The sequence below is a fragment of the Nipponia nippon genome, unplaced genomic scaffold (genome assembly GCF_047370975.1).
Source record: "Nipponia nippon isolate SJK-2023a ecotype South Korea unplaced genomic scaffold, ASM4737097v1 scaffold_31, whole genome shotgun sequence".
NCBI lineage: Eukaryota > Metazoa > Chordata > Aves > Pelecaniformes > Threskiornithidae > Nipponia > Nipponia nippon.
This window is the reverse complement of record NW_028262349.1, coordinates 4118895-4139265: the sequence shown is the minus strand read 5'-3', so window position 1 is coordinate 4139265 and position 20371 is coordinate 4118895. Positions and strand designations below refer to the sequence as shown.

General features: G+C 45.8%; 1 protein-coding gene across 13 annotated transcripts in view; it reads left to right on the top strand.

Moving 5' to 3' along the window:
- The window catches only part of RFX2 (regulatory factor X2), a 61168-nt gene extending 40977 nt beyond the window's left edge, over nt 1–20191 (top strand). For 11 of the 13 annotated variants that reach the window (XM_087769099.1, XM_087769098.1, XM_087769101.1 and 8 more), the window contains 12 exons: nt 5584–5765; nt 8067–8186; nt 9276–9391; nt 10309–10427; nt 10797–10909; nt 12976–13127; nt 14182–14279; nt 14942–15091; nt 15482–15690; nt 16027–16180; nt 17861–17903; nt 18059–20191. In XM_087769099.1, coding sequence (XP_087625225.1) covers nt 5584–5765; nt 8067–8186; nt 9276–9391; nt 10309–10427; nt 10797–10909; nt 12976–13127; nt 14182–14279; nt 14942–15091; nt 15482–15690; nt 16027–16180; nt 17861–17903; nt 18059–18168 — 1566 coding nt within the window. In that variant the 3' untranslated portion in view covers nt 18169–20191. The remainder of the gene's footprint in view (nt 1–5583; nt 5766–8066; nt 8187–9275; nt 9392–10308; nt 10428–10796; nt 10910–12975; nt 13128–14181; nt 14280–14941; nt 15092–15481; nt 15691–16026; nt 16181–17860; nt 17904–18058) is intronic. The other 2 variants (XM_087769096.1, XM_087769095.1) reach the window with 2 other exon arrangements.
- The last annotated feature ends 180 nt before the right edge of the window (nt 20192–20371 follow it).

Genomic DNA, 20371 nt, shown 5'->3' with positions numbered 1-20371 from the left:
AAAAAAACTCTTTGCCCTCTTCACCCTAGAGACATAGCCTGAGAAAATGAAAGGAGCATTAAACCTAACGGTCTGATGTCAAAGCTGATGTCAAACTCCAAGCCGGGGCTCCTGAATGAGCTCGATCCTTATTTCAGCTTCTAGAAATTGAAGGTTGCCTGTTGTAGTTGGGGAAACACAAACCTGCAGAATCAGGCTGGTGGTTCCTGTCCTGAGCACCTCTGTGCATCCTTCCCATCCCGGGCCGGGGCTGTGCTCACGCGCCTGTGCTGTGCCCCAGGTGCCGTGCGGATTTGTCTAAGGATAACGTTGCTCTGCAGAATTTTTCTTCTTTGTCCCAGTGCAGAAAAGGACAGAGCAGAGCAGGACGGGGTGGGTCGTGGTGTGGTATTGAAGGAGGTTTGAAAAAAAGCAGGAAAAGAGTAGAGGAAAGAAAGCAAAGATAGAAAAGAGATTTCATCTGACCACAGGCTGTGCAGGATGGAGCTGGGGCCCGATCCAACCTCTGCTCAGATCTTCCCCAGGGGAAGGAGCTGTCTTGCAGGGTAGAAGTAAAGGACTTAATGTCTCTCTTCTCAGGTCACGGTTTATAGTTTGGCATCAGGCTTAAGTTCCCTTACAAATTCTGAAGCAAATAAACTGCTCCCTGAGCGCGTGTGTACACATCAGCTCCCCGCTCGCCCCTGCTGCAGATGTCAGTCCAGGCACAAGCGCTGTGCTGCCCTGGGCAGCTCCAGGCCGGGGGCAGGTAATTCTCTCTGCCAAGGCACAGAGCCTGAGCCAAGGAAACCTGCAGGGCCCTTGCTGCCCTGTGAACCTCCAGCGTCCTTGCTCTGCTTTCCTGGAGCACGGAGCGATGTCTGTGGACATGTGGGAATAACGAGGAGGCGATGGCACGAGCAGTGTCTGTAGGAAACGCAGCACATTGCAGAACCGGATCGGGCGATCTCTTTCCAGAGCTCTCCAGCTCTGGAGGGTCGGTGCCGTTGCCCGGCAAGGCTGCGCAGCCTCTGCCTGGGGGGGTTCTCAGGGCTCGACTGAATGAGCCATTCGACTGGACTGAGGGGCCTGACCTCCCTTGGAAGTGAGCCCTGGTTTGAGCAGGAGGCTGGACTGGAATCGTAGAATCATCATCAAATGGTTTGGGCTGGAAGGGACCTTTAAAGGCCATCTAATCCAACCCCCCTGCCACGAGCAGGGACATCTTCCACTAGAGCAGGTTGCTCAGAGCCCTGTCCAACCTGGGCTTGAATGCTTCCAGGGATGGGGCACCCACCACCTGGAGAGCGGAGGCTGCCAGAGGTTGCTCCCAACCGCGGTGCATGGGACAGCGCGATGGACATTGAACCTCTGCACGTCTTCCCTGGCACGTGCTGTGTTATAAAGGTTTCTGCTGGCCGGGATGTTTCATTTCCCACCTCTTTACGTTAAAAAACAAACAAACAAAACAAAACCCCAGAGGGTTACCTATCCCAAATGCTTGTGTGACTGACGCACCATACTGTCAGGCTTGCGCATGAGAACCAGAAAGTGAAGCAGCAGGTGACTGTGATTTGGCAAGGCTGAAAGCAAAATAGGAGCTTGACAAAAGCTAGCAGGAGGTTGTGAGATAATGCTAATTGCACTATTAGGTGGGACTTAATTGCTTTTAGTCTTAAGGTTGCAGAGTTTTTCATTAAGTGTTCTGTCCCTTGTTTTAAACTTCACACTTTGCAAACCTGTAACTTCTTGGGATAATGGTTTATTTTGTTGCCGTCAGCAGATGTTTCATACCAGGAATCTTTGGGTCCTTTTTTTTTTTTTAAAAAAAGAAAATTAAAGGTATCTCACTCAAGAGGGAATTTTTTACATAATGCTGTTTAAACAAAGTCAATGTGAAACGGAGCCACACTTGATAACTTAATTTAGCTTCAGAAACTCTCTGAGAGGTTATTTAAGTGCACTTGAAATATCAAATTTGGAAGCCTAAGCTAATGTTAATACCCCAGGGACACATGATGTTTCTAATGAAATTATGTCAATCTATTACTGGTACTGAAAAAGCTCTGCTCACAAGTGTACTCCAGAGTCACTGGGTCAGAGGATTACTTCTTTGCCAATTAGGAGCTTGCAGATGATGCAAAGAAATTTGAGAAAAACGACTACAAGGTTTGTACACCAGTGCCCAAAGCTAGGCACGTAAGAAGTAGTTGGATGCTATAACCTGCCTGAGGCCCTGATACCCATGGCACTCATAGGAGAAGGGGGAAAATGTATTTTTTCCTCACTGCCTGTAAATCAAAAACCAAAAAAACCCAAAATAAACCCCCCAAAAAACACTGGACTTCTTCCCTGCAGGTGAATGGCTCTTAGGTAGGTGCTGATGGAGTTTTTCCCCTGAGGCAAAGATCTAACCCCCAAAGGGTGTTTAGGTGGAAACACCTAAAATAAGACTGAACAGAGAAGTAGGAAAACTGCTAAAGGGAATGATTCTCCCTTGGGCAGGGGAGGAATGTAACTTGGTGGAGAAAGGCCGGCGATGCTGGAGCTTGTGCTCACCTACACGGGTAGCTCGGGGCTTAACGGAGCGAGGGACCAGAGCTGACAGGCACTTGTTCTAGAAAAGAGACTTTTCAAGAAAATATATAGGTTTTGATGAAACTTCCATTGCAAAAGATCGGTGGGGTTGAGCAGGGAACGCGTGGTGCGAGGGAAGCGTTTCTTCCCATCGCTGAGCTCGGGATGCTCGGCAGCGCGTGGGTGCTGCAGGGTCGGTCCTAACTCTGGGCTGGACTGCGCGGGGACTTGGGAGCCTGCTCCTTAAGAGGAGGCTCAGATAAAACCACCTTAAATATGAACCACAAATGTGTGTCTTCATTGGTTTCTTTTTCATAGAAGTGCCCATAAGAAAAGCTCTCCAAACCTGGACCTTCAGAAAAAAAAAGTTTGTTTCTTTTCTCAGACAGCCCCGTGTATTGCTTTTTCCATCCTTAAAGAGCCACCGCTGAATCGAACAAGGCCGAGGTTTTTGCTAAAGATGATTCTTTTTGAAATCGAAACAGTCAAGAGAAAGAAAGTTAAAGTAGAAATGAAATTTAAATGTTCCCCTGTAGTGTCGATAACAAACAAAGCAGCATATGGCTGCGTGGTGATTTTATTGGAACCTGATTGTAGTATAAACAGAAATGAAACTGTAGGATAGCTTGTCATTGTCACAAGTGAGCAAAATTCAAAAAGTAAACAGAATAAGGGATACACATGGAAAGAATCTTTAATGTTCTCATTTTAAGTGTCCGGTCTGTTATTACTAATGCAGGAAGAGCAAAAATCGTGTTTTGAAAATTATTTACATTCTGGCAGATTTCTTTTTTAAGCTCTTGTGTGCGTTTCGTAATAGATTTCTAATTCAATAGTGGGAGTTCATATTGTGAAACTCTGTAATGTTTCAAGGAATACAAAAAGGCACCTGCAGAAAAAGAAAGCTGGAAGATGAAAGGAATATTCTAGAAATATCTGGGATTAGACTAAAAATCTCCAGGATCAAATTTAAATGAGAGGGGTTTACCTGAATTTTACCTTTATTACCTGAGAGGGGTTTATCTGAATTTTCCATAGTAACATGCAATTTTTATTCTTTTTTTTAAGGCTTGGCATTAGAACAGGTTTAGCAAATAAATAGGTGATCCACATTCAGTATCTTCCATAGGTTAAATAAAAGGTTAAAAAAAAAAAGAACCTTCTCAATCATTAATCTTCTAAATACAGGGTATGGGCCAAAATTAGCACAGATGTGGACTACTTAAAAACTGAGCTCCTGCTGGTCTTTTATGTCAAAAACACTGGGGTCCACTTTTGTTAGAGATAGCTTAATGGGTGGGGGAGGCTCAGGGCTCCAGCGTGGCTTTTGGGGGCTTCCCAGGGATGTCTTCTCTGCGGAGGGGAGCACGAAGGGCCGCGGATCATTAGCAAACACCTCCTCGTAGGACTGTAGGGTTTGGAGGTCAGAAAGATCTTCGTCTGTGGAAGAACACATCAAAGAGTGTCTTAGGTGGTGTGTAACTGGAGGAAGGTGGGAAGGTGACAAGCAGCTCTGTGAAAAGCAGGATGGGGGAAAATGGCCAAGAGGTTTTTCTTCTTCCAGCTCTGGCAGCCCCTGGGCTGCTCCAAAGGCCACCAAAACTGATGGATCCGGTGATTTGAACTTGTGGTTGCTTTGGATCAAACCCAACTAATGAATGAAATAGTTTTAACTGTACAGCTTTGGATTCAGCTCATTTTATGTAGCAGGAGTTTAAATTTGGATACGTGAATGATAATCACAGAACATACATTCATAGGTGCTGAAAAGCCTTTGTGTGAGAGCAAAGTTGGATATGAAATACATAAACTGAATATAACTCAATGGAGCGAGGTGTCAGAGATGTCATTGCACATTTCAGGTTGTATTTTCACAGAGTTATTGATGTCAAACTCGAGTATGGTGGTGAATTGGGACCCCAAAGTTTCACCAAGAGAAAATCGTAGAAAAGAGCCAGACATTGGAGTATGAGTGGAGAGGACTTAAGCATAGGCCAACTTGTAGATCCATGTGCATGGTTAAATCCTGCTGATTTGTAGACTAAGGTTGTGCTTAATTACAATATGTGCTTGAACTATTTGTTGTAAGGAGATGATGTAGCTAATATTTTGGCATCCGTATCCTGAGCCTGTTTTGCCACTGATCGGGTGCGGATGCAGCTGCTTCTGGTGGAGCTGTGCCTCCTATGTGTGCAGGCGTGGATGTCTGGATGGAGAGCAAAGTCTTGAAAATGCTCATCCCAAACGGCCCTAACACAATGAAAGGGCTCTTACCAAAGCTATTGATTTTAGTCCGCTTGTGCATCTAGTTCTTTCAAAAATTCACTTAATATAACACTTATTTTATTGATGCTGAAGTCATTTAGCCAGTTAAAGGAGATTGGGGCTTTTGTCTTTTTGCATTTTAATTCCTGTGCTGACATTGTGTGCTGGGCCTGCCCTTTCAGACTGGCTGGGTATAAATAATTTATATCTAATTGCAAACTTTAATCAACAGAAATGTCAGAAGTAGTTCAGACAGTATATTTTGAAAAATAGATGGAACCCCTCAGATTTTTAAGGTTGCTTTGGTAACCATTAATGTTATTGTTAAGTGAACAGTTGCAGACATGCCAATCTTCAAATTAATAAAGACTTTGCAGCGTATTTGGTTTGCCTAAAATTTATTCCTCTTAGGCAGTATCTTAACATCTTTATTCTTGGAAAACATGAGTTCTTACAGCTTTATTTTGGCTCTGCAGGAATTAATCCAAATCCAAGGTGGACACTGAGATGGCAGGCGGACTATGTTTTTGCAGGGTTATTAGCTTTGGGCTGGGGTCCTTTAACTTTTGTAAAAATGCAACCGGCATAAGTTATATAAATTAACTTATATAAATTAACTACTCAGCATTAAGTTCTCTTGAATTCTTAATGTCAGATGGGCTGTCCTGACATTTAAGCATTGACATGGTTTTATGCAGCCCGTTCCAGCCCTCTTTAGACTTTCATGTGTTCTTTATTTATTTATGTTTTCCATACATAAAGCTCCAGTGGTTGTTGGACAACTACGAGACGGCGGAAGGCGTCAGCCTTCCCAGGAGCTCTCTCTACAACCATTACCTGCGGCACTGCCAGGAGCACAAACTGGATCCAGTGAACGCTGCTTCCTTCGGAAAACTGATCCGGTCGGTGTTCATGGGGCTGAGGACTCGCCGCCTGGGAACCAGGTTGGTATGAATCTACAGTTAAAAAAAAATAGCTCCTACAACTTCTCTCACGCATACTGAGAACCTGCCGAGCATCATTTAGCAGGGACAGGTCTTTCTTCCGAGATCTACAGAAACAACCAACCACGATCTTGTGGGGGAAAAAAAATTGCTATTCTGAGGCACAGAAGTCATTTCCGTGTGTTGTGAGGAAAAGCTGCTTTCTTACCATGAATCAGCGGTGTGAGAGGCTTGACAATACAGTTAATTTCAGGCACGCTCCCGGTCGCTGGTGACAGTGCCTTGTCCAGCCACACAGTGGAATTTGGTCCAAGTCCATTTCCTAAGGAGCCTAAGAATATTTTATTTGAACCTAAGCTTCTTCTCATTCCATTGCTGTCTCAAAAAGATGAAGTAGCTCATCTTCACAATTGCTGCTGTCAGCTGCGGAGCCCGAAATTCTGATGCAGTGAAACGGTTTCTCTCTTTGGGTCCTGTAAAGTTCCCCATCACGGATGAGAACAGAACCTCTGATGCAGACAAGCTGTACAGATGTAAATGGCTTATTTCTTAAAATTCCCAAAGCGGCAGGCTGAATCTTGTGACAGCATTTTTTCTTTTTAAACATCAAAGAACCATATGATGTTACAACAAAAACATAACATAAGAAAGTATGCTTGTGTAATTACATACATGTCCTTCAAGGGAGCATCCAAAGGATCTGCACAGCTTGCACAGCTGAGTTTGCATTTTATCCCAGTTTCTAATTTGAAAAAAGTAGCTAATACAGTAGAGAAACACTGATTGCTCTCATTGTGTAAGATTTTATAATAAAATTCAAACTTAGATGTTTGGGCTTCAAAGTGAGAACAAAACCAGATGTGGCCGGGGCATTCCACAGCTGGAATGCGGAGGCAACAGTCGTAGGAAGAGCAGGGGAGAGTTTGGATTTCTCTACATTGGTTCAAGTGCAAGAGCTCTGAAATAATTTCTTTAGAGGAGAGAAATTCTTTAATCCTATCAAGGATTAAAGAAAAAACAAACAAGCAAAAAATCCACTGAAAATTGCAAATGTGCAGGCTGGGAAGGATACAGTAAACCTCAATAAATATGGAAATAGCTGTCCACCATTATTTTCTTATTCGTTCATGTAGATTATAAATGCAGCTGTTATTTAACAGGCACTTAAAATCACTTAAGACATGGCCGAAGTGTACTTCATACCTGAGCACTCAGTCTGTGTTAACCCCTTTGGTACAGTGACAAAGAGTGAACAATTCAGCCTTCCCCTTGAAAAGAAAAAATTCCCCCAGCAAGGAAGAAAGAGTTAATTCTTTGACAAATATTCCTCTCTTAAATTTCTCTGTGTAATTTTCCAGTGGGAAGCATCGTTGGATTTAAGGTGCCTCCAGACCCTGTCATAGTGACGCAGCAAATGAATTTTAGGCATCCCCAAGAAGAGGGGTCTGGAGACCCCGCTGCTGCTCCCCTGGCTCGGTCTCCCCTCCCACGGAGGACTCGGCTCAACCCTTGTTAGCGACAAATTGGCTAAAACCAAGTTGGACATACTGTCGTCATGTATCCATGGCTGCATAATTGTCCTTCTCACTCCCAAGAGCAGACGCTTGGGGATTGAAAAATTCCAGTTTGGTGGAAAAACTTTAACTGACACATCTGTCTAATGTGATGGAAAGACATTCGCCTAAGGAGCATCACAGCAGCTTTACTGACCAGCAAAGGAAAAAGAATTACAGCCTGTTTTCCTTGCAAAAAGCTTTAAGTTTTTACAAAAACTACAAAAATGAGCAACTCCAAGAACAAAGCCACATCAAAGCCTGTTGCCGTTGCTGTGAAAGTGCTGGCAACAGAAAGACATTTTTCTTATCGTATTTGACTATTCAGTCAGGCCTGTTTTATCCAAGTCTAGATAATGATGGAAGTTTGTTTTTATGGAAAAAACAAATCCTTAAACCCTAATCAAATAGCAAAGTGTCCCCTGAGGTCTTTCTGCCATTCTGTTTAACAGCACTTTGTTTTGTAACACTTGTCCCTTCTTCTCCAGTTACCATGGGTTACTTGGAACAAACCTTGCCGGGTTTTAAATGTGGATGTCACTGAACTTTGCGACATGTGGTTTTAAATTTTACAGGGGATGATGGCATTCATTAGTTCAGCCATTCAAATAGTGCTTGGCAGCAAACCGACGTGTGCTGTAAGAAGTAGGGTGTATTGTCAAAACAAGCCTAAGAGTGAACTGCAGGGCTACGATGTCCCTTCCATTGACTAGCTTACACTGACCAATTTCATCGCTGATACTTCCAGGGGAAACTCCAAATATCATTATTACGGGATCCGTCTAAAACCAGAGTCTCCGCTGAACCGTTTGCAGGAGGATACCCAGTACATGGCAATGAGGCAGCAGCCCATCCACCAGAAGCAAAGGTAGGTGCTCCCAGCGTCTTGGAGCTCACCAGCTGTGCCCCCGACACTGCTGCGGGCAAGGATCCTTTCCCAAAGAAAGCTGCAGACCCCGTCTTGGGACTTGGCTTGGGAGTAAAGGGATTGTGTTGGGACAGTTCAGACCCAAGTGTTGCTGAAGTGCCAGAGCTGAGCTGTGGAAGAGAGGACTGCAAGTCACTGGCTGCTCTGAGTAGTGGAAGGGTCCCAAAACAATTCTGGTGGATGCCCCATCCCTGGAAACATTCAAGGTCAGGTTGGACGGGGCTCTGAGCAACCTGCTCTAGTTGAAGATGTCCCTGCTCATTGCAGGGTGGTTGGACTAGATGACCTTTAAAGGTCCTTTCCAACCCAAACTATTCTATGAAACTGCATTTATCCACCTATTCTGTTTGCCAGCGGCTTGATTCAGCCCGCTGTTACAGAGAATGCCACCATACGTGCCACTTTTCACCGCCTCCCTCTGACCGAACTCTTTTAGGACCTTGGCTATGGAGTTATTTGTGTAAAGGACGTGGGGGCTTCTGTTGTGCTTGGGTGGGTTTTGGGTTTTGTTTGGGTTTTTTTTGTGCAATAGCGCAAGTTAAATAGTGCTGTGGTTAGTTTTGTGTCTGAGTAATTTTGAAGATAAAATACAATGTGCAAAGGAATTTGGAATTGTCTCCTGGAAGCACAGACACTTCTGGTTCTTGCTGGAGTGAAGAAGGAGCAGAAGAATTTATTTCTTCAGCTCCCAGACAGAAAGTAAATGCAAAAGTCAGCTCCCGAGACAGAGAGTCTGCACTCTGGCACCCACTCCAGCTCTGCTTCTCATTTTCTTTTTTTTTTGGTGTCATCTTGGGCAAACTCCTTAACCCCTTTAATTCTGTCTTGAGGAGTGCTTTTCAAAAGGAGGCTCTCATTTTCCCCCTCCACTTGAGTAGATGATATAAATGATCAGCCCTCAAAACACCGGACTTGAATGTAACCTCATGTATTACATGACGAACACAAAAGTCTGGATGACTGTGTTGCAAATAATGTATACCTGTTTGCTCGTGCCTGTGTAAATCCCAAGCCATGCTCTAAATTTAGGTACAGACCGGCGCAGAAGATGGATGGCATGGCAGAGAGTGGGTCCAATAATAACCCGCACACTACGCCGGAGCAATCGGTTGCTGCTCAAAGTCAACATCATCAGCAATTCATAGGTGAGGAGACTGCTTTAATGTGTTAGATAGCTCCCATCTAGGCTTATACCTTTAAGAGGAAGGAAGGTCTTGTCCAGCAAGCCCCATCTGTTCTGCATTTGTTTGCTTTTCTAATAAATCTACAGTATTATATACATAATATATATATATATTACATATAGCGTATATTCTAACAAGCTCTTGTAACGTCACACTTGCTAAGTTTATTTGCTATCTCCCATACCTACAGGAAGGCTTTTTCCTTGTACCATCAGGTCTGTCGGTTCCCTCCAAGTATGTTTTTAATCCGTCTGGTTTTATCCAAATTGGATGGAAGGAGTGGAGGTCCTGAAGAGCCTTGCTAAGACAGGCAGCCAGAGGGAGAAGAGCGATTCTTTTCATTGCAAAGGCTGCAACGTGTATCCCATGCAGACGATCCATACGGACCTTCTCCTTGGGAGACAAGCTCTTTGGCTTTACTGGATCTATGGATCTATGTGCCTCCATCATTTCTAGTAGAGATACCAAATCCTGGCCAGCTCGGAGCCTTCTCTGAAATACAATTGCTCTTGATACGTCTGCTGTCCAATTATCTTTTCCATTGTACTCTCAAAATACCAGAGAGACATTTTTCAGGCTTCAGAGGAAATCTAATGGGAAGTGCGGTAGATGAGGACAATGTATTCTTGTTTCTTTTATTACAGAGAGAAAGAAAACATTTTCCTTTCTACACTGAATAAAATGGTTCACTTTTTGCCCAGTACAGAAGCAGGAATTGGGAAAGTACTAGATGATCGGTCTCATTTCTCCCATTTCATCCCCACTTAAAACATGAAAGATAGCCACCAGCGACAGCAGCACCTCGTGCTCATCTGTAGTCCTGCGTAACTGAGTGCTCCTAACTCTCACCATCTTTCCCAATCTTTTTTTTTCCCTAGATGTAACCCATGTCTTTCCTGAGTTCCCAGCCCCTGATCTCGGTAACGTCCTCTTACAAGAAGGGGTCACCATGAATGACGTGAAAACTCTACAGCTTCTTTACAGGCGACACTGTGAGGTGATTATTTGGAATATTTTTAATTGATTCATTAATTCATGTTTATTATCATGACTTAATTAATTAATTAATGTTTATTAGAATGACTTAATTTATTAAGTCATGTGCTCATCGCGTATCCTGCTCTTGGGAAAAGCTAGAATATAGTAGGGAATGCTTGATTTGCTATGTATTACACTCAAATATTGCACTTTATGTTATTTTTTCATTGTATGATCTGTTTTATGTTATGTTGATTATTAAAGCAATGCCCCTCCATTATTTTTTTTGTAAATGATTTAATCTAAATGGCAGCACATGAAATTTATGCTTACGCTGCGTGACAAGATGCTAGCAGAGCAGCTAATGAGTTGTGTTCTTTGTTGTCAGGCGACTTTGGATGTTGTAATGAATCTTCAGTTTCATTATATTGAGAAACTGTGGCAATCCTTCTGGAGTCCTAAAACACCATCTAGTGATGGCTCTACTGCCCTGCCGTCCAGGTACGCTGCTGTGCTTTGATTATTTCTGAACGATCCGTTTTTTGGTAGTATTTTATCTTTTAAAAATGTATGAAGGATTTTCAGCTTCATTAGGCATTTTGAGTGCTTTGTAGGACTTGAAAGTATTTACTTCCCTGCAGAATTGTCACAAAGAGTGTCAGAAGTGTTTAGTATTGTAGTGACCGCACAGCGTTCGGACCTCCGCAGAAAGCATCTGCTCTGATTATGTACCTCTGTGTGCCTTATACCTCCTGTAACAAGTGCTAATCCAAAATGCAGAGAGTGTTTGGATGGTTGAGGATGGGATGATGCTTTTGTAAATGGCCAGTGGGAGCAGACGGTAACGATTCCATGTCATTAGGTATCGGTCTCGAGTGACATCTCAGACTCTGAGGTTTTAGTGACATCTAGACTGACTCACTTCTTTGGATGGCTCTCCAAATCTTTAAGTGCCACGTGTTTTGAGGCAGATAATGGCAAACAAAGCTGCTCTGATCTTTGTACTCCTGCCTGGCTCGTTGTTATTGCCTTTTCTTTATCCTTTATGCATTGGTAGTGTGATGCCACGAGACAGGGGAATGGAAATAAGTGAAAATAGAGAAAAATTGAAAAGGTGAAGGTTTCTTGTTAAAATTTGTATTAAAAGTCTGTACTGTCCACTTCTACAGATTATATAAGGACTTCCAATACTGCCATTTTATATTCAGAAGAAAAATGGTAAAAGTTTGAGTAATAAGCAAATACCCCATAATAATCTGTACAATATGGCCCTGTTGTCCTCAGTAGGTGTTACCCAATGGATGTTTTCCCACAGAGAATCACTGTAGCTTTGCTTGATCGTTTGAGAATTTCTTTTACGCAAGGGTATATCTGCAAGGTGCATTGCACCACCACAGGGAGAGCTGTGCTAGGTACGGATAGGCTCCCTGACACCGGAGGCAGCATTTCTGCAGGGCTGTGGCTAAACTAGCGCATCTCGCTAAGGCTGTGTGCTCTAGTACCTCTCCCTACCACTGCTAATAATCAAGATAGGCAAATAAAGCACTCCCTCCCCCTGCTTTATTTATATACAAATATAAACCCAAGATATTATCAAAGTGGCAAACTGTTTGAAAGCATGATAAATGCAGAATATGGTTCCACTTAACAGAAAGTTTGGGCTTGATGGCCAGTTTCTCCGTGTGAGTGTTTAGGAGTATGCCTGTGGAGTTCATTTACAAAAAACGCTCAGGCAGAGGCTATTAGTACCTCTTTATAGTATGTCCAAGGCTCGGCTGTAAGGGTTTTGATGTAACACATGGGGAAAGTCCCTTGCAAATTCCCAATACCCAGCATAGTGTCTCAGCAGCTCTGCTTTGATGCTCTGGCAGTGCATTAAGGCTTCGGCTTTCTCTGCTTGCTGTTGAACCAAATATCTTATGCCTTAATCATGCAGAAAAAGTTTCCATACATCTCTAAAGTGAAAATAATGCAAGCTTGATTGGCCTCATTCAGTTAGAGACAGTATGCTCTGTTCTCATCAAAACACCAAATCTTTTTCCTTCTGAAAACATTCAGCATTTGAAGGTGTTAAACACCTCAAAACCATTTGTAGGATCTGTCAGTACCGGCTAATCTGCTCCAAAAGCATTTGCTGCAAACGTTTTGTCCCCACTGCTACAGCTGAGGAGGTTTAGAGCACAGGAGAGAGGTGTGAAGGTTTTGGAAATAGCTGGGTCTGTAAGGAGGCACCAGCTAAGCCTTTGCCTGCTGAAATGACTGTACAATTCCCACGTACACATCAACATGAGTGTGAAAGGCAACGGAGGCTAAAGACAGAAGCAGTGAAGGCCAAGCACCAGAAGATATGGATTTGAGGGAAAACGGTGGTCAGAGCTCTGACCCCATGGACGGGGAGGCACTTGCAGAGTCAGTGAAGACTTGTACAAACGATCAAACATTTCCTTTTGAAAGAAACATGAATGGCTTTTTTCTGCTGAAAACTGGGGTTAGAAATTGAGAGGAAGGATGAATGCACTGAATGCAAACCTGCTGCTAACGCTGCCTCCCTCCTCCTCCTCCCACAGCGATGAAGAACACGAAGGGACCCTCCCAAAAGATAAGCTGATCACTCTGTGCAAATACGAACCCATCCTCAAATGGATGAGAAGCTGCGATCACATCTTGTACCAGGCCCTGGTGGAGATTCTCATCCCAGATGTGCTCAGACCGGTGCCCAGTGAGTACCCTGCGGCGTGGTCGGGAGGACACGGGTGGTCCCGGCTCCTGCTCAGCTCCTGCTCCTCGCTGGGATGAGTCATGGGATGTTGTGTCTGACAAACAGCCATCCATGACTCACTCAGTCTGGCTATCGCTTGCCACAAAGATTTCCATTATAAAAGCTGATTTAGTGGTTTTTGTTTCGAATATAAGCTAAAATATTATGGCAACAGCAATATTTTTCCTGCAGCATTGCTCTGCGTTGATGGTACTTTGTGGCCTCTGGAAATTCCCTTGCTTTTTAAAATTTGGTTTATTGCATATCACATCTCCTGACTTTGGCTAGGAGTCAAGGTAAAAGCATCAGCTTAATGCGCAAGTAAGCACGGCTGATCCTTGTGAGATGTTTCCTTGGAGATCATATCTTTGTTTATGTAGGACCATCCCGTCCCCTACTGCACCTCCTGGAAATTTGGGGTCAACTTTCATTTGGGAGATTAGTGATGGGATATCGAGGGTTTTCTCTCTCATTTGGCACCTCAGTGAAGTGTGTGCGTCGCTCTCCCCGGAGCCTCAACTCAGCCATAGACTGGGCTGAGCAGTACTGGAAAGCCATGTCCCTCTGAGCTGCTGTTGTCAGTCTGCATGCTGGGGCACATCTGCGTCTTTAAAGAGCATATTTCAACATTTGGAAAATGCTCAGAAGGACCATGAATAAGAAAAATAAGAATAGGAATAGGAATAGGAATAGGAATAGGAATAGGAATAGGAATAAGAACAAGAACAAGAACAAGAACAAGAACAAGAATAAGAATAAGAATAAGAATAAGAATAAGAATAAGAATAAGAATAAGAATAAGAATAAGAATAAGAAAAGTTTGAGTAACAACATTGAAGAATAAGAATAAGAAAAGTTTGAATGCATCTCAGGACCCAGCTGATTTCCTTGATGCTAAATCAAGATCACAGCTAACCAGATCAGAGGCTGCGCTTTCCACAGCAGTCCTCAGCTAGGAAGTGGTGTCCGAAGATGATAAGGAACAGCCTTTCTAACTCTGCAGACTTCTTTGCAGGCACGCTTACACAGGCGATTCGTAATTTTGCCAAGAGTTTGGAAGGGTGGCTGATGAACGCAATGAGTGAATTCCCCCCCCAGATTGTCCAGACCAAGGTAAGCAGGGGGAGCACGGTGCAAGTCAGGGGTGTGAACTGAGCATGTGTGTGCGTGTTGCGGTTTTCCACAGTGACTGGAAATCACTGCCGGGGTTTGGCCACGTGTACTCCAGACTAGCATGGTGTAATGAATAATTAGGAGCCAAAACCAGCAAGGAGTGGGAGGACAGGCAGGACAATTCCTTGGTACCAGAAGTTGATGGTGCTCTGTCCATTCAGCCGTTCCCATATCCTGAAATTGCAGATAAAGCTTTCTGGAGGAAAATGTCCGCACTGGGATGAAGCTGTCCTACTAGAAAGTGCAGGACACCTCATGCACTGAATGGCATTGCAGAGATTGAACCTAAGGCTCCTACTCCCCCTCTCCTAAAGCCATGGATTCTTGCAGCCTGTTCTCACCTTGCTGGTCTCTGCTGGAGGCAGAGTGTGAAAACCTGTTAGTTTAAAGCAAAGAAGTGCAGAGGCTGGTTTGCAAGATGCAATAGACGCTGCAAAAGTGCTGCTCTGGAGCGCTCGTGTATGCTTTGGACAGCAGCATGGGTGGGACTGTGCAGGTTACCCCAGCTGATGTGTGGTGCGTGCTGGAGCTCAGCACTGGGAAGAGTTTGCCTTCTGGCCCCATGGCCTCCTGCTCGCCGTGCCCTGCGTGCTGTGTTGCAGGTCGGGGTAGTGAGTGCCTTCGCGCAGACGTTACGGAGATACACATCCCTGAACCACCTGGCTCAGGCCGCCCGTGCGGTGCTGCAGAACACTTCCCAGATAAACCAGATGCTCAGTGATCTCAATCGGGTCGACTTCGCCAATGTGCAGGTAACTTACAGTATCTTTTCCTAGCTCATGTTGTCTAGAACTGGGACTCTATAAGCAGGTTGTCTGCTGGTAACCAGCATCTTATTTCCAATGCTAAGAAGCAATTAAATGAACAATTTAACGGGTTTGGTGTTAGTTTTCCAGGTAAGTCTGCCATCTTACTGTGAATAGTGGAGAAGGTAATAAGGAACTTCTGTAAGAAGTAGTGCTACCAACAATAATATAGTTCTAATAATAATATTGTACTGTGGTCTGGACAGATCGGAGGAGACATGATTCAGAGCTGGTTTGGAGTCCTTGTCTACTAGAAATGAAGTTGAATTCCTGGGCTGGGATGCAAAAACTATGCAGGCTTGGCATGAGTAACTGTCAACCCTTCTTTCCGAGCAGGAGCAAGCCTCGTGGGTGTGCCAGTGTGAGGAAGGCATGGTACAGAAGCTGGAGCAGGATTTCAAGCTCACTCTGCAACAGCAGAGTTCTCTGGACCAGTGGGCTAGTTGGCTGGATAATGTTGTTACTCAAGTCCTGAAGCATCACGAGGGCAGTCCCAGCTTCCCCAAGGCAGCCAGGCAGTTCCTGTTGAAATGGTCTTTCTATAGGTACATTTTCTTTCTCATTTTGGAGATATTTCTGCATTGGGCTTAGGGCATGTGAATAGCTCCTTGAAAAGCCAAGGCCAAGTTCTTTACTCCCATGCAACTCTGGTTAACTGTTGCTCACCCTGGTACAGAAGGGAATGTTGTGTCTCCTGTGTCCTTTCAGGATGGGGATAGGATACTCCATCAACTCATTTCTTAAAGTGCTTTGAAATTCTTGGGTTAGAGGTAGAAACAGAGCACTGTGTCCCATGGTGCCTTCAGGATCAAGAATTCACATCAGCCATGATGCAAGTGTCAAACACAACCCAAATATTTTGTTTCCCGGCTGTTTTCCAGCTCCATGGTGATCCGTGACCTCACCTTGCGCAGTGCTGCCAGCTTTGGTTCCTTCCACCTGATTCGCCTGCTCTATGATGAATACATGTTTTATCTGGTAGAGCATCGTGTTGCCCAGGCAACAGGGGAGACGCCGATTGCTGTAATGGGAGAGGTGAGAATTGTTTATTCCCTAGAAACAAACCCAAACTGAGCAGCGCTTAAAGAGACACAAGTGACTCACAAACCGCACTGTGTCCTGAACATGTTTTTGTAACCATCTTTGCCAAAGGATTCACTGAGTTCTTTGAGTGCCTGGCACAAGGATCCAGCTCCTTGAGCATCTTCCATCCTGGCTCGCTAGTGCCTGAGCTGGTGGGGTTTGGGGCAGTTGAGCATCAGCTGGGCTTTGGAGGCCTGGAGGAGGGAGGAAAAGGACCTCCCCACTTCTCTCCATAACCTGTGGGTACCAACCCTGCACTTTGGAGTTCCCACCAGGGCAAAGTCCCATCAAACATAAAAACTAAACCAAGCAAAAAAAGGTCCAAAAGTTACTTTCCCTGCAGCTTTCAGTGGTACTGTTCGCTGAACTTCTTCAGGCCCCTGCAAGCTCCGGAGTTACATGCACAGTCAGCCACTCTCTGGTTTTGACTTGAAGAAGAGAAATGATGGGTTGTTTGTGTTGGGGGGGAGTGTTGGGTTTTTTTTTTAACAAATCAGACAGTAAATCTGGTGCCTGGCTTGCAGGCAGATCCTGTCCTGCCTAGCTGAAGCCACTTCCAATTTTTCACGCTGAAATGCCCAGATTTAAAAGGCCCCAATCAACCTGTGCAATATAGCAACTACTGTTAGATTAAAACTGGTCTCATTTGCTCCTTGAAGCTCGTAACTGTTTTCTTCCTTCCGTGGAGCTCATGTAGGGGAGCCAGACAAACCAGATGCATGCCTTTTGCTTTCCCTTCCCCTCCCATTAGACCCGTGCTGTTGCCCCAAGTCAGCAGCGCTGTGAGTTCCCACTCTTCCCTGCAAAATCTGTGTCTTTACTGATATCAAAAGAACATGAAAGGCAGCAAGTGGCTTCCAGCAAAACCTAGCTGTGGCAGGCTTTCGTCCTTCAGGTTTTGCCTTTCCTTCTTTAACCTCTTGCAATATTTCTGTTCTCCAGGAGGAGGCTGATTCTTCCCAGCAAAAGGGGATGAATGGTGTCCTTCCATTTCCATTGCTCGCTTTATAACTCCTGCTCTCCTCGGTTCCTTCTGCTGCCCAACTTTGCATGACTTTTCAGCATTGTTACAGCAATTTAGTGTTTCAGACCTCGTCACGGAGGGAGAAAACACATCTCCAGAACGCAGTGTATCCCAGCTCTCTGGTTACACTTGGCACTGTGGCCTCGCAAGCCAAAGCACTTTCCTGACGTGAATGCAAAGGCTTTGCAGAGTTGCACAGAGGTGGATTGATGGTCGAGTCCCAGGAGAGGTGAATAGCTGGCCTGTCTGAGCGGCTGCCCAGCAGATGCAAAGGCTGGAGAAAAGGCACCATCCTTTGCTCTGTGACAGTACTTGCTTGTGACTTGGGAGACAGAAAAATTTCTCCCTTCGTTCTCGAGCTCAGTTCTGCCCTGGATTGTTGTGTGTGGTGTTTGCCCAGAGGTTTAAATGGCAGTGACAGGCTTTTCCCCAGAACACGTGGTTGGTTTTGCTTTCTGCTCTTCACCACCGGCACTGCTGATGCTTGTGGTTTCTCCTGAGCGGTTAAGCTGCTTGTTAGAATTGCTTGGAAGTAGATACCAACTTGCAGGTCTGGCGCCTCGGGTCTCCGTAAGCCTCGCTTACCTTGTAACTCCTTTTTCTTTCAGTTTGGTGACCTCACATCCCTGTCGCCAACACTGCTGGACAAAGGTACCTCCTCTCCCTCAAGGGAAGGCCCGCTGGGTCGGGGATTGAATCGCTGTGGGAGGGGGAACCTCGTGCTGGCTTTTCCACCCTGCTCTCTTGGGAAAAAGGACCTCTTCCCCTCCCGTCTCCACTCTGATGCTGAGACTTGTCCTTTGCAGATGACATTAGTGACCTGGGCAGCGAGGTGGACACGGAATCCCGGAGCGTGGGGGAGCCGCTGGTGAAACGGGAACGCAGCGACCCCGGCCACTCGCTGCAGGAGATCTGAAACGGGAACTCGGCTTTTCTCCAGCTGGACGAAGACATCCGGAGCCAGGTTTGACGGTCGCAAGCCTGAGTCTCCCCGTATCTGCGTTATTAGTGCCTCTTAGTTTCTCTTTATGTTTACTTGTGTTTGAGGAAGGGTGAGCCTGGGTGGGCGGTGGGATGGGGCTGGTTTGTCTGCCTGCTTTCCTCCTGCCCGCTGCCAGCAGCACGACTGACTGCTGGCTGGAGGGCGAAGGTCCAAAGTCTACGACCGAGCGATGGAAGCCTCCATGGTCAGCAGCGGATCGGATGTGCGTGGCTAGGAGAGGCTGTCCTCTCCAGCCTGAGCAAGGCGGGCAACCGAGGCTTTCTCTTTCAGGGAAGGTGGTTTGGGTTTCTTCCCCACTTCTCAGACTTCACTGTGATACAAACTTGAACCAATCAGTGCCCAAGAAGAAGGAAAAATACCTGACCCTTCTCCTCCAGCCTTTCAAGACAAGCTGTCCCGGCTCTGACTTTGCCAAATCATTCATGCCAAGGAGCGCAGGACAGTGCATCTCTTGCACCTGCCTGGGGAGAGGGCTCCAGGCTGCACAGCCATCTGGTCCCGGCAGAGTGGCGCACGTGCCCGCTCTGGGACTGACACGTATGTGCTCTGGGACTGAGACGTGCTCGCTCGGGGACCATGGGACGAGCGTTCCCACCTGCTCCCGTGTCTCCCCAGCTGGGTTTTTTCATTGCTGATCCACGAATGCTCCTGGGACACTGTCAGGCCAACTCAAGATACCAAAGGACGCTGAGGAAGCGGCAGCTGGTCGCAAAGCGTGTTCATTGCCCCCTGCTCTCGGATGCCTGTGGGCAATCCCATTGCCCAGGCAATCCCCATCCTCGCCAGGGTACCCAGGCAGGGGGGAACTGGTCCCACATCCTGGGTTTTGTAAAATTCTTGCTTGATGTCCTGCTAAAATGTTGAAGGTAGGGTGCAGCTGCCCGCGGGGCTGCATCCAGAGCATGGGTGAGGGTGTGCGACTGCAGTGCCTTAGGGTGGGCCCCCGCTTCCCCCCGCTCTGGGCGAGCCGGTGCAGCCGTGCCCGTTGCAGACCCTGATAAAACGAAACAGCCCGTCCCATGTAGCAGCGAGGGGCTCGCACGGGCCCCGGCTATGCTCAGCACTAGGGTGGCGTTTCCCCTTGCTGTACGGCTTCGCCTTCTCCTGCGGCATCGTTGCGGTAGTGGCTCCCGCGGGGCTGAGCTGGGGGAGCTTCTGCCCCGGGGGGGTTTTATTCTCCTTTTCCGTGTCCTGTGGGGTCTGGGCTGACGGGGGCTACAGGGCAGAGGTGGGGGGGAATCTGTCATCAAGCCAAACTGCAAAAACAAAGCCCTGGGGCAAATCTTTCTGTGAATAAAGGCCGTGTCATAAATAGCTTTTATTATTATTATTTCTAATGATACAGTATTTGATGTGAGCTTTTCCAGGGGCCTTGTGTACATTTGCATATCAGAGTATATTCTATCCAAATATATTATTTACTCATTCCGAATGGTACCAAGGTAGCTGTGACACTTGAAAAAATATTGCTAATGGAAAGTAAAAAGACAGTGTGTATAGTGGCACATCTTTCCCTCTTACTGTCCCGTGCTGTTGTCTGTCAGGGTGATGTTTGTCTGTAAATGTCTCATATCAAAGTAGCAGGAGACAAATGAGAAAGCTGGATTTATTTGTAAATAACGGCAAGGAATAATCCCTGGGTCAGAGTCCGCACTTCAGATCCTGCTGATGAGATAAGATGGTCTAAAAAAACCAACTGAGCAACCAAGTCTTAAACTCCCCTGCTCCCACTGAGTGTGGTATTACCTTCAGCTGGTGCATTGGCTCTTCTTTGCAGCCGCTACCGACCGACCCCAGCCACCTTCTGCTTACCACGGACGTGCAAATGAGATGCTCTGGAGCTCTGCAGCACAGTGCGAGGAGTCTGGATAACCACCTAAACCCGATATGCACAAAATTCCCAGCTAAACCTGAATAGCAATAAACATATATCAAATGCTCAGGCCTGTACAATAATTGTTGTGGTCCCATTTCTTCTTTAATCACTGAAAGGAGATGTCAGGGAGATGCTGCAGCCTTGCAGCGTTGGGGGGAGATGCAGGATCTGCCCAGCGCAGTCTAATTCAAGCAATTTTGGCTGGGGATCTGCTGTTTGCAGGGAGGCAGATTCACCACA